At 61.3% G+C, this 13100-nt stretch overlaps 1 protein-coding gene across 1 annotated transcript; it reads left to right on the top strand.

Moving 5' to 3' along the window:
- The first annotated feature begins 4372 nt into the window (after nt 1–4372).
- On the top strand, nt 4373–12959 carry ARMC5 (armadillo repeat containing 5). Its single transcript, XM_074930959.1, has 7 exons — nt 4373–4695; nt 5185–5292; nt 5777–6599; nt 6974–7455; nt 8062–8194; nt 9276–9510; nt 9799–12959. The coding sequence occupies exons 1-7, from the start codon at nt 4419–4421 to the stop codon at nt 11698–11700; spliced, it is 3960 nt and encodes a 1319-aa protein (XP_074787060.1). The 5' UTR covers nt 4373–4418; the 3' UTR covers nt 11701–12959.
- Nucleotides 12960–13100: the final 141 nt, after the last annotated feature.

Below are 13100 nucleotides of genomic sequence, written 5' to 3'. Positions count from 1 at the left end.
CACAGCGCACACACGTATACACACAGACATTTTCGTAAAACCCACAGCAGCAAAGGAACACTTGGTTAAGTTGTTCAAAGCTACAGGGAGTCTGAAATATCCAGACTGATGCATACTGGGAATATCAAACTGACACTTAAACAAAGGATGGTAAGGACTTTTAGTAATTTTTGACATTATTGGAAAGCTTCCATTTGTATCTTCAATGAGGCCAGTCATCAAAATCCAAACCTACTGCAGGAATCAAAGCCTAATGAAATTAATGACAGGGCTCCGCACCTTCAACCAGCTTTGCTCAAGTTCCTGAAGCACAGGTAAAAGGTACAACTTATGGCACCCCAGTGCTTGCACCCAACTTGGATAAATCCAACAGAAGTATTCTGTGTTGTTAGCAATCTTAAGGCAAAGACAACATGACATCAAGTACCTCCCAATAAGATAACTAGTGGAAAAAATAAAGTCACATTGAGAATGCACTTGTAAGTATTGGTCAAGAAATGTGAAGTAGTGTTATTTAAAAGACCTAAACTGCATACAGTTTTAACTTCGAAGAAAAAAAAAAAACCTTGGAGAAGCTTGTGTGTGGATGACCGTTCTGTTTGCTGTAGTCTTTGTTTCTTCTTCCTTGTTAGTTTCTTGATCATGGAGCCTTTTCTCTGTTTCAGCAATGATTTCTTCCTTTACAGCTGGGTCTAGGGAGTTCAAGCCTTGCACTAAATTGGCTAAAAAAAAAAATCACATCTACACACACACAACTCCGGTGACCCTGAAGGGACCAGCAGTTCAGTCGTGGCTCTGACGACATACACTTTTGAAGGCACTGGTGACCAGGATGGCCTTTATAAATGGAAACACAAATACAACCTTATCTCACGTCCAAAAGCTACCTACAGCTTCTACATTAAATAAGTTCCTAGGTTTAGAAAGCAACTCTTGGCACCTGCAAAGCTTCAGGGCACCTGAGCTCCTACGGGAGGCTTCACATAATAAAACAAACTCGGAACCCGGAGAGGGGGGGGATTTTCCTCTTTTTCGTTCCTTTTATGCCTTCCTTTTACCCACCCCCCTTTTCTTTCAGCCCCTATCCGAAGAAAACGGGCATGTCCGACCTCCTCCGGCCCCGCCGCCCCCCCAACGCCCGGCCCCGCGGCCCGGCCGGCCCGCAGCACGCTTACTGGTCTCGTCCTCACGGCGGAGGAACCGCTGGAAATCCTCCTCCTGCTCCTCGGCGGCCAGCTCGGCCACGGCGGGCGGCGCCCCCCGCGCTCGGACCGCGCTGCTGGGCCGGAAGACGCGCGGCGGCCCCGCCGTTGCCGTGGCGACCCCGCCCCGCCCCCCGCGCTCCGGGCGCGGCGGCGTCAGCGGGAGGCGCGCGCGGGGGCGTGGCCGGGCAAGCGGCGGGGCGGGGCCTGCCAAGGCCGCGTGCTCACGGCCAGAGCAAGCGCAGACCGCACAAAACCCCGAACCCTGCCCCTAACCCTGTCCCTAACCCTGCCTCTAACCCTGACCCTAACCCGCCCAAACCCTGTCCCTAACCCACCCTAATCCTGCCCCTAACCTACCCAAACCCTGCCCCTAACCTACCCAAACCCTGCCCCTAACCCTGCAGCGCGAGTTCGGAGGACTCACGGGCACTGGCGGCGTGCTGGAGGACTGGCGGCCCATAGAGCGCGAGTTCGGAAGACTGACGGGTTCTTCCGGGCCTCCGGGAGCGCGGTAAGGGCCCGGCCCGGAGCGCTGTTGGCCGCTCCCGGTGCTGCGCGGCGCGGCCGCAGGGCGGGACTGCCCGTCTGTCGCCGACAAGCTGCTGCGGGTGGCGGGGAGCGTGGCGGGGCCCCGCCGGACCCCGTTCGGGTCGTTCCTCCGCGCCTGGGGCTTCCCGCGCGGGGACCGGCAGCCGGGTCCGTCTGGCCGCGCCAGGCTCCGCCTCCGGGCCGTTTCCCTACGGCGTGCGGGTGGGGCGGGCTTTTAACCGCGAGGCTCTGACTGGCGTCCCGGGGGGGGATTCCGGTTCTCTGCGGCCGCAAGAAAAAGGAAAAGGAGCCGAAGCGCTGAAAGCAGAGACGGAGGCAGAAGGAAAGGTTAATTACTCCTCTAAATCATGATTTCGCTTTATGAACTAGAAACCGAACTAGAAGTACTGTAATTACCGTGATGACAAGAAGATATAATTACCGTAAACTGCTCCCAATTAGTCTTCTATTTCTGCTTCACATCTGGAAATTTTTACGATGATGATGATACAGCTTTGGCACCATTAATGCATAAATTTAACACTACTGTTATTAAATAAGAGGCTTCTAAATGCTTTTAAAATTCAGTTTAATTGTGCACTAATCAAATTTAATTTGCACTGGGTTTACTTTTATTTCAGCCCTACTTGGAAGTAGTTCATACACGGGTGGGGTGATGGGGGGGGGGGGAGGTGTTTAAATTTGGGCAGTCAAACACCGTGTTAGTTTTCTAAGTTTATTTTAAATCTAAATTTTTTGATGTTGTTAGTCCTGATTGAGAATCATTGCCACCTGTGGATTTTCTTACCTACATTTGAACGCAGCCGTTATTTAATGACCCATTTTTATTTGTCTTTATTTAAAAATCTAAAGCTTCGATTACAGTTTTCTAAGTCATCGTTGCCTCTGAACTTACTTACAGCTGTGTTATAATTTAAGTATTAAACGCTCCCGATTAGCTTTCCAGTTCTATTTTCCTCTTAAATTCTAAAACTTTCTTATTTTGTTTCCGATTGGGAATCCCGATGCCTGCAATTTATTTAATAATGGCTCTATTTAAATTTAGCTGTTAATGACTCTCAACTAGTTTTCTATTTTTTTATTGCATAATGATGGATTGCTAAATTTATTTATTACAATACAGATTGAGAATAATTACTGACTGGTTCAGTAAGTCATAACTATGATTAAATTTAGTCATGACTCATCCCTAAATCTTTCCTTTATTTATTTGTATTTTAATATTGTAACTGTCTCTTTACTACTAAGTGGGATTAACTAGCGCCTGTGACTTTAAAAATTTTTTTTTTAATACTAACTAGAGTTATTTTTCGGCAGATAGTAATCCCAATTAGCTCTCTATTATTTGTATTTTGCTGCTTGTAATTTTGTACTGTAAATTGGAAGTAACTACTGTCTGTAAAGTTTTGCATAAGAGCTAGAGCCTAGGCACTGTTTACTCATAAAGACTGTTCTAGTTACCGTTACTTCAGTTTTTATTCTAGATGCTTTAAAGTAAATAAGTAGTAAGAATGAAAATAGCAGAAACCAGGGATGTTGGAGAGCCCAGCAAAAATAACAGGAGCACTGCGGTGTGACCAGAGGCCAAACGAGTGCTTCAGCCCAGCTCAGTCACTCCAGGATTTTGCGCTTCAGCTCTGCCAGCTCTTTTTTTTTTTTTTCCTGAGAACCCCAAATTCCGGGGGGAACAAACGAATGTGCGTACGTCGGATACATCGCAGCATCGAACCGCCGTCAGTGCCGCCGCCGCTGCGCTGACAGGGGCACGAGTAACTGCCACCCCCTTGGCCAGCGGCACGTCCGGCGAAACCCACAACACTGAGACGGCAGGGACGTGGCAAAGGCGAGCTGCGGCGAGGACTGGCGCATCGCAGCAGGGACGATAACGTAACATCCTCTGCGTCTTCGCAGCTCTCTTCACGGTGCCGGTGCCGCTGCCACGGGATTCTGGGGGGTGGAAAATGAGTGAGCTCCGTGCGTGGCAGCGCAGCCTCGCCATCTGTGTCTGCCCGCAAGAATAGGTGACACCAGAAACGCCAAAGCGAGGGCCGGTACCGGTCAGTATATTGGTCCACGACCTGGATGCAGGAGTTGAATGCCCCGCGATGTCAGCCAGCTTGCTGCTGCCGCTGACCGGGGAGGTGGCGGTGACGCTGAGGGCCGGGAGGCCTCGCAGAGGGATTGGGTAGGTGGGAGCGTTGGGCAGTCGTCAGCGGCATGAAATGGAACCAGTCCGAGTGCCAGGCAATGCACCTGGGATGGAGCGATGGCCGGCACCAGTCTGAGCTGGGAGAGCGGATCCCCTAGGAGAAACGCGCGCTGGGCCCACGGCTCCTTCCGGGCCCTAGCGAGCGTGTTTACAGCTTTGCCCCAAACGGCGCTGTGTGAGCAGCCAGGCCGGGGGACACCCCCCAGGACCCCCTCCTCGAGGCGCGGCACAGGGCTGGGCAACCAGTGCTCCCAGTACGGGGGTCACCGGTGCTCCCAGTACGGGGCAGCGCCCCCCCACCCCGCCCAGAACGGGCGAACTCCGTTTCCCGCCATGCCCCGCGCCCCCCCGCCCCGGGGCGGGCTTTGTTTCCCGTCGTGCCCCGCGGCGCGCGCGGCCCTCCCGGCCACCGTCCCTCGCCCGCCGGGCCCGGGCCGGGCGGCGCTGCCGCCGCCATGTCGGAGCCTTTGGGCTGGTGCGTGGAGGCCGTGCGGGCTGCGGCGGAGCCGGGGCTGGCCCGGGCGCTTCTGGCGCTGCGGACCCGCCACACCCGGCGGCCGGGAGGCGCCGCTCGGTTCCGGGAGCGGGGGGGCCTGGGGCCGCTGCTGGAACTGCTGGGGCCTGAGCGGCCCCGCCGCACCCTCGACCTGGCCCTCAGCGTCCTCGGGAACTGTTGCACCGAGCCCGGCTGCCGCCGTCAGGCCCGGCGCCTCGGCGGCGTCCCCCGCCTCGGTGAGTGCCGGCGCCGGGAGTTCCTCTGGGAAGGGAATGGGGACGGAGCCTCCCGCGGAGAACGTGGCACTGGGAATGGGCCTGGGCCCCCGAGAGGGGGAATGGGACGGCCCAGAGCCCCCCCGTACAGGGAATGGGTCTGGACCCCCCCATGGAAGGAGTGGGACCGCTCTGAGCCCCCCCGCCGTACCGGGGTGTGGCCTGGACCCCCCCATAGAGGAAATAGGGGAGCCCGCAGGCCCCCCTTACGCTGGGAATGGGTCGGGGGGCACCCACACATGCCCCTGAGGGACTGAGGGAGTCCAGACGCGCCTCCACACACACACAAACCGCCCCCCCCCCTTGTTGGATCTGGCCCCGACACACACACACACCTCTCCAGGAATGGTTCAGTCCAAGCCCCGCTGAGGTCAACTGGAGAATCCCAACACACACCAACCCCCCCAGTGACCCCTGACCTGTCCCCAGCCGTGACCTCTGTTCCCACAGTGGCCCTCCTGTCCTCGCCGGGGCCAGAGAGCGTGCAGAACCGGGTGGCCCGCACCCTCGCCAACCTGGCGTTGGAGCCCGACGGTGCCCGGGACGTCCTTGATGCAGGTGAGCAGGGTCCCCGAGGGGGCCGTGGGGGTCCCTGAGATCTGCAGGGGACACATGCATGCTCTCAGGGATCCCCTTAAGTGTTTTGGGGGACCTTCGTCTGTCTGTAAGGTTTCCTAGGTGTTCTTAGGGGTCCTTTGGGTATTCTTGGGGTCCCCAACCCATCCTCTCGTGGGTCCCCAGATCCCAAATGACTCCCTTTATAGTTTTGTCATTGCTGTGCCTTCTGGGACGTCCCCTGACGGGTGCCGTGTCCCCAACGTGTCCCTCTATGCATTTCTCATCACTGCATGTGGTGGGATGTCCCCAGCCCATGCCCTGACGTGCCCTTTCTTCCCCAAAGTGTGTCCCCAGTGCCCTTTTTAACGGCCTTCTCATCCCTGGGAGCACCAGGATGCCTTGGCGTGCCCCCCTGACGATCCCTGTGTCCCCGAGGCTCACCGCACAGCTCCACATCCCCTAAACTTGGACCCCCTCCTCACAGGTGCTGGCCCCCTCCTGGTGTCCCTGGCTGCCTCCTGCGGCACCCCTGAGTGCCTCCATAGTGCCGCCCGTGCCCTCCGCATCCTGGGGGCCGCCCCGGCCCCCCGCCGGGCCCTGGGCCGAGCCGGGGCTGTCCGAGCCTTGGCCTCCCGCCTGGCGTCCCTCTCCCCGGCCCACCCCGCCTGCCCAGCTGTTGCCCGAGCTTTGCGGGGTCTCACCGACAGCCCCGGCCCCTCGGCCGACGACGTGGCCCCTGCTTTGCCCGCCTTGGCCGCCTTGGCTGCACACGCCAAGCGGGACCACCGCCAACCTGCCCTGGGAGCCATCGCCAATGCCTGCGCCCGCGCCCCGCTCCGACCCGCCCTGGGGGCTGCCGGGGCGGTGGAGGCGGTAGCTGAGGAGGTGAGGAGGGCGTTGGCATCCCCCAACGTTACCGGCGCCACCGTAGCTGTCCGGGCGCTCTGCCTGCTGTGCCGGGAGGCGGTCAACCGGGCGCGGGTACGGGCAGCCGGCGGGTTGGGGCTTCTCCTGCACCTCCTGGCCGAGCCCCGTGCCCGGCCGTGGCGTCCCCGCGTCCTCCTGGCTTTGGCTGCCTTCGCCTACGATCAGGAGGCGCTGGTAGCCCTGGAGGCCCGGGGCCTCGTCCCGCTGCTCGCCGACGTCCTGCGGGCCCGGGCTGATGAGGAGGAGGAGGAAGAGGAAGAAGAGGACGAGGAGGAAGATGAAGAGGAGGAGGATGAAGCCGCGGCATCATGCGATCTCCCCCGGGAGCTGTCGGGCCCCCCTGGGGCTGGGGCAGCTTCTGGGAGCTTGCGGGGACTCAAGTGAGTGGGAGGACAGACAGACAGACGGGCTTTTTGCAGGGGCTGTGGGGCTTTGGCACCTCCTGGGGCGTACCCAGGGGTCCCTGGAGGTCACTGAGACCTTGAGGGGGACCCTTGGGGGTCTTTGGGACCTTGCGGGGGGCTCCTTGCAGTCACTTTTGAGGTCCCTGTCACCTCGGGGCTGGGTGGGCAGTCCTGGGATCACCCCAGCGTCCTCGGAAATAGAACAGGGGCGCAACGGGGGTCCCAGCCTTCAGTGCCAGTGTCGGGGGCAGGGAGGTCCAGGCTGTCCTTCAGCGACACTCTGGGGGTCCGGGGCTGTTGCTATCCACCCGCCCAAACTGCTTAGCGCCCCCCCGCATTTCTCCCCTCAGGTCCTGGCTCCTCTCTGAAGCTGCCTCCCCACCGCCCTCCCCCCCGTCCTCCACTGCCCCCCCCCACTGCCCCTCGCCCCCTCGCCGCCGCCTGCCCCCCATGGGGGCCCTGGCCCTGCCCCGGGGGGTGGGCGAGGGGGACCCTTGGCTCCCCGAAGCCCCCGCTCTCCTACTTTTGGGGCGCCTGGCAGCTGCCGATGAGCCCAGCCGAGCCCTGGCCACTGCCCCTGTCATTTCGGGGCTCCTCCGCTACCTGACAGGGGTCTCTGCCCCGGCCCCCCGGGCTGCCCGGGTGTTGCAGCGCCTGACAGGACACCCTGCTTTTTTGGGGGCGCTGGTCCGGGCTTACATCCCCTCCCTGCTCCACTCCTGGCTGGTCCTCGGCCTAGCACCGTCCCAGGCCGAGGAGCTGTCACAGCCCGGGGGACCCAGGCGTACGGCTTCCCCCCCGCACCCGCGCCAGGCACGCCTCAAGGAGTTGGGTGAGTTGGGGGGGGGGCCTTTGGGGGGCTAACTGGGACCCATGGCTGGCCTTTGGGGGTTCGGGGGGGGACATTTGGGGGTCCTCGGGGTGTCCTGGCTGACCTTTGGGGGTCTCTGGGGTTGCTGCTGGGAGTCCCACAGGGAGCCCGGTTGGCCTTCGGAGGTCTGTGAGGTGTCCCCAGAGGGTTGCTGAGGAGTCCCTGCGGGATTATCGGGCATCTCTGGGGGTTCCTGCGGGACTTTGGGGGTTCCTTGAGGTCCTGAGTAGTCTGGGAGGCTGTTGGAGGTCCCCGGGGTGTCGCAGTTGGCCTTTTGGGGAGTTCTGGGGGAGTCCTGAGTGGTCACTGGGGGGATTCTGGTGGCTTTTGGGAGCCCCCATTTGTCCCAGGGGGGCTTTTGGGATCCCTGGGAGGGTCTTTGGGGGTCCTTAGAGTCTCTGGAGGACTGCTGGGGGGCTACTGGGGGTCCCGAGTGCTGTTCTGGGTCTCCCAGGGTGACCCTGGGGGGCAGGGAGAGGAGATAGGACCCACGGCGGGGTCCTATGGACCTGATGCCCCCCCCCCGCCTTACCTCCCTATGGACCTGACCCCCGTTATCCCCCCCAGGTGAGGGACTCCTGCGCAACCTGGGGGCAGCAGCGGCGGCCCCCTTCGGCGTGGGGCTGCTGACCCACATGCTGCGCTGCGGGGCCCCCCCGGCCCGCCTGGCCTGCGCCACCGCCCTGCCCCTGCTCACCAGGTACTGACCCTGTAGCACCCCCATAGAGCCCTTTTCTGCGGGCACCCCCATGGGCCCCCCCCAAAACTGGCCCACGACTGCCCCGGGGGTCCCTTACCTGCTCTCCTGCTGAGCCCGTATATCCCCTGTAGAGCTCTGTATGTTACCGGTACAGACCCTGCGGTGTCCCTGTTGTCCCCCGTGGCCCCCCTGACCAGCCCTGTAATTCACCTGGGGGATTCCCTCGTGGATTCCCGCTTGTTCCCTTGTTTCCAGGCTCATAGAGCCCCGCAGGATCCGTATGGGGTCCCGGAAACAGCCTGTAGATCCCGTGCGGGTGCGGAGAGTAGATTTGCGGCTGTTACATATTCTCTATAGGGGGCCCCGTAGATCCACCGTAGCCAATCTCATAGGTATTTCCAGTTTGCAACTTCGGTTGCCTCTGAGTGCCGCGTAGCGAACACAGTAATTTCCAGTAAGTCCTCTGTAGATCCCCAGTGCCCGAGTCTGTAGGGCTCCCTGCAGGACTCCCACCAGCAGCCCTGTAGGTTCCCTGTAGCCGCCCCGTAAGCAGCCCTGTTCGTCCCCTACAGGTGCCTCAATTTCCTACTTGTAGCCTTATAGTTCCCCTGCAGATGTCCTGTATGTCCCCTCTGCGTGCCCTGCCATGTCATTGGCACGTCCTTGATGTGTCATAGGCACGTGCAGCCCGATGTCCCCCGGGGTGGGGGGTGGCCCCAGACCCTATAACGACACCCACGCGTTGGTGTGACATCGTTGGCATCACGATGGCGTGACCCACAGCGTTGGCGTGACCCGTGACGGCATCGCCTACCGCCTTGGCGTCACGCTGCCGTGACCCACATCATTGCCAGGACCCGTGGCAGTGGTGTCCTGCTGGTGCGACCCAGCGTTGACGTCACGTTGGCGTGACCCACGTCATTGGCGTGACCCACATTGGCGGCGTCACGTTGGCGTTGACCCACATCGCTGGCGTGACTCGAGTCATTATTGTCACGTTGGCATGACCCGTGTTGTTGGTACGACCCTTGGCATCCCTTTGCCATGATGCTGGCATGATACGTGTCCTTGGCATGTGCAGGCCGGCGTCCCCGGCACGGGGGCTGCTGTGGGGAGGGGGGGCGGTGGCCCTGCTACTCTCAGCGGTGGCCCGGGGCCCCACGTCCCCCTACGAGCCGCCCCCAGCCTTCGCACTCTACGCTGCTGATGCTATCGCCCTCCTGCGGGGACATGCTGGGGACACGCCGGGGGACATCAAGGACACGCCGGGGGATGGCGAGGACGCGCCGGGACACACCGGTGCCAAGGACCCGCAGGTACGGCCCCGCGGTGTGCCAGGGACACGCAGCGGGGCGGTGGGGACGCGTGGCAGGGCATCGGGGAGGTGCAGGTGGGGACGTCGAGGCCGCCGGAGGTTGTTGGGCACGGGAAGGATTGTTGTGAACCTGCGGGGACACCGAGGACCTGGCTGGGGACGTTAGAACTGTCGGTGACGCATGGGGCTGTCGGGCATCCCTCGAGGATGCCCAAATGGGGACCTGTGGGGGGACACTGGGAATGCCCACGGACTCACAGGTGCTCTCGGGGACACGGGGGACCCTCAGGTGCGTGGAGACAGGGACACCGAGGACCCCTGGGGACATGGGGATGCTGAGGACCCGTGGGGACAGAGGGACAGACGTGGGGACAGCGGCGCCACCCCTGGGGAGAACGGTGACCTGCAGAGACCCCTCGACGGGCACAAGGACCTCAAGGACCCGTGGGGACACGCAGGTGCTTTTGGGGACACCGAGGATACCTGGGGACACATGGATGGCCACGCAACCTCTCCAGCAGACGGACGTGGTGACACTGGGGATGCGCCAGGGCGTGCCGATGAATGCGGGAACCCGTGGGGACATGCGGACAGGCTGAGGGACGCCGAGGACTTGTGGGGATCCAGAGGATCCCCGTGTCCCCTGTCCTCTGTGATCCTCTACCCTCCACCCATGCTGTCCCCTATATCCCCAGCATCTCCAGAGCCGTTTTCCCCGGGGTCCCCCTGTCCTGAAGTGTCCCCGAGAGCTGCTAAACGTCCCCGAGCATCCTCTTGTCCCCAGCTGTCCCCAGATCCTCCCAACCTTAATTCCCAAGTGGCCCCAAGACCCCCCAAATGTCCCCTACTATCCCCTTCTCCACTGTCCCCGGACATCCCCAGCCCCTGTTCGCAGGTGTCTCTGAGGTCCTCTGACCCGTGTCCTCGACTGTCCCCGTGTCCCCCATTGTCCCCACACCCCTGCAACCCCCATCCTCAACCATCCCCATGTCCCTGGGTGTCCCCAGTGGCCTCCAACCCATCTCCCCAACCATCTCCCTGTCCCCAAGCCTCCCCAAGCTCCAACCCCTGTCCCCAAACCTCCCCAAACTCCTCCAACCCATCTCCACCACTATCCCCGTGCGACCAGACATCCCCGAGGTCCCCCAACCTGTGTCCCGGAGCATCCCCGAGCTTTTCCAACCCACCTCCACCACCATCCTTATGCCTCCAGACATCCCCAGGGTCCTCGAACCCGTGTCCCCAACCATCTCTCCATCCCCAAGCCTCCCCAAGTTCCTCCAACCCCTGTCCCCAAGCTTCTCCGAGTTCCTCAAACCCATCTCCACCACCATCTCCAGCCCCCCAAGCGTCACCACCCTGCCCAGCCACCTGTACCCCTGTGTCCCCAACGTGTCCCTATTCCCAGACCCCCCATGACCTCCTCCTCCTACCCAACGGTGCCCACCCAGGGGTGCCGGTGGCCCGGGCAGCCCTGACCCAGGGGTCCCCTGTCTTGGGAGCCATGTTGGGGGGGGCCTTTGCCGAGGCTCACCAGTCAGCGGTGGCCTTAGGCTGTGCCCCCCGCCACCCTCTCCTCCTCCTCCTCCATTTTGTCCATGGCTGCCGGGGCAGCCCCAGGGACGGGTGTCCCCTCCTGTGTCCCCCTGTGTCCCCTGGCACCGCCGGCGCTGCCATTGCCTTGGCCCGCCGTTACCTGGTGGATGGCTTTGAGGGTGTGATGGCCACTGCCGTTGCTGCATCCCCCGGTGCCCTCTGGGTCTTGGCCGAGCGGTGGGGTTGCGCCCCGTTGGCCACTCGGGCCGCCCAGGCTATTTTGGGGGGGCCACCCCACAACGTGGCCCCCCGCTTGGTTCGGGTAGCCCAGCTGGCTCGATGTCCCCCTCGCCTGGCCCGGGCCTTGATGGCTGCTGTGGCACCCCAGGGGGCCCAACCCCACCTTGATATGGGGGAGCCATGGGGTGGGGGTGACCCCCTGCTGCGACCCCCTAGAGGTACTGATGGGGACCTCAGAGATGTCCAGGAGGACCTTGGAGACCTGGAGGATGACTTTGGGGTCCCTTATGAGGACCTTGGGGACACCGATGGAGACCTCAGCAACATGGTGGACCCATTTAGGGACCCCTCTAGGGATCTTGGGGACTCCTTAGGTGAAGATGATGTGGACATGGAGGTCAAGGGGCCTCTCTAAGACCTTGGGGACCCCCAGCAGGACCTTGGGGACCACTGCATGGTTATTTGGGGACCCCTTAGATGAAAACATGGAGGTCAAGGACCTCTCTAGGACCTTGGGGACCCTCAGCAAGACCTTGGGGACCACTGCATGGATGTTGGGGACCCCTTAGGTGAAGACATGGAGGTCAGGGACCTCTGAGACCTTGGGGACACCTTCAGGGATCCCTCTGGATGTTAGGGACCTCTTAGATGAAGATGGTGTGGACATGCAGGTCCGAGGACTTCTCTAAGACCTTGGGAGCCCTTTTTACAGGTCTTGGGGATCCCTTACACTAAAATCAGAAGGACATGGAGGTCAGGCAGGGGACCTTTGTAAGACCTTGGGGACACCCTGGAGGATCCCTTTATGGCTGTTGGGGACCTCTTAGAGATGAGGGGGACAAAGAAGTCAGGAGAGGTCTCTTGAGATCTTGGGGACGCCTTTAGGGACCTTGCGGAGATTGAGGATGCTTTCAGAGACCTCCATGGGGACCTTAGGGAGGGTTTTGTGGTCTTAAGTCTTGGGGGATCCCTCCATGGGTGTTGGGGACCCCTTAGATGAGAATGAGGAGGACATGGAGGTCAAGTGACCTCTCTTAAGACTTCGAGAACGCCCACTAATCTTAGGGATGCACTGAAGGATCATGGTGACTTTGGAGACCCCTCAGATGAAGATGGGGACAGGGAGGTTGAGGGACCCATGTGGGGACGTCAGGGACCCCCTTGAGGGCCTTGGGGTCCTCCTCTAGATGTTACGGCTTTTTTTGATGATGAAGATGAGGCAAGAGGGATGGAGGAGCCCCTCGGTGACCTGCTTGAGGACCCTGGGGACCTCATCTAGATGTTGAGGCGCTTCTTTTATGATAATGAGGTGGGAGACACACACACACACCCTCAGGGACCCCAAAAGTGGCAAGCAGCGAGGGGAGGCCCAGATTTGGGGAGGGAGTCACCGTTTCAGGGCACGCACACTGTGTCCCCCCCCCCCCAGTGTCAGGGCAGGGCTGTTGTGCGAGGGGCACCCGGTTCTGGTTGATTTCACGGGGTTTTGGGGTCGTGGCTGTAGCGAAGGGAACGTACAATAAAGGAGGTGAAACTGCTCCCGCGGGGTGAGGATCCGCAGCCCCGTGTCCCGCGGGCCCAGGCAGCGGCCCCCCCTCATCCCGGATCCCGAGGACCCCGGGCCGTTCCCTTCCCGAGGAGTCGTCTCCTCCTCCTCGTCCTCCTCCCTCGCACGGACCCCGGGGCCCGGGCCGCCCCCCCGTATCCCGCGGGCCCAGGCGGCCGGCCACTTCCCGCCCTTTCCCTGGCCCGGGCCCAGGCGGCCGGGCGCTTCCATACATGGGCACCGAGGGGCCCGCGCGCGGCGACGTCACG

Source organism: Athene noctua, chromosome 37 (genome assembly GCF_965140245.1).
Source record: "Athene noctua chromosome 37, bAthNoc1.hap1.1, whole genome shotgun sequence".
Taxonomy (NCBI): domain Eukaryota; kingdom Metazoa; phylum Chordata; class Aves; order Strigiformes; family Strigidae; genus Athene; species Athene noctua.
Note: the sequence above shows the minus strand (reverse complement) of the source record. Positions and strands in the feature narration are given on the sequence as shown.

Coding starts and splice junctions, on each gene's coding strand:
- ARMC5 (XM_074930959.1), top strand. CDS start 4,419: ATGTCGGAGCCTTTGGGCTGGTGCGTGGAGGCCGTGCGGGCTGCGGCG. Junction 6,600..6,973: donor GGGAGCTTGCGGGGACTCAA/GTGAGTGGGAGG, acceptor TTCTCCCCTCAG/GTCCTGGCTCCTCTCTGAAG. Junction 9,511..9,798: donor CCGGTGCCAAGGACCCGCAG/GTACGGCCCCGC, acceptor GGGGACCCTCAG/GTGCGTGGAGACAGGGACAC.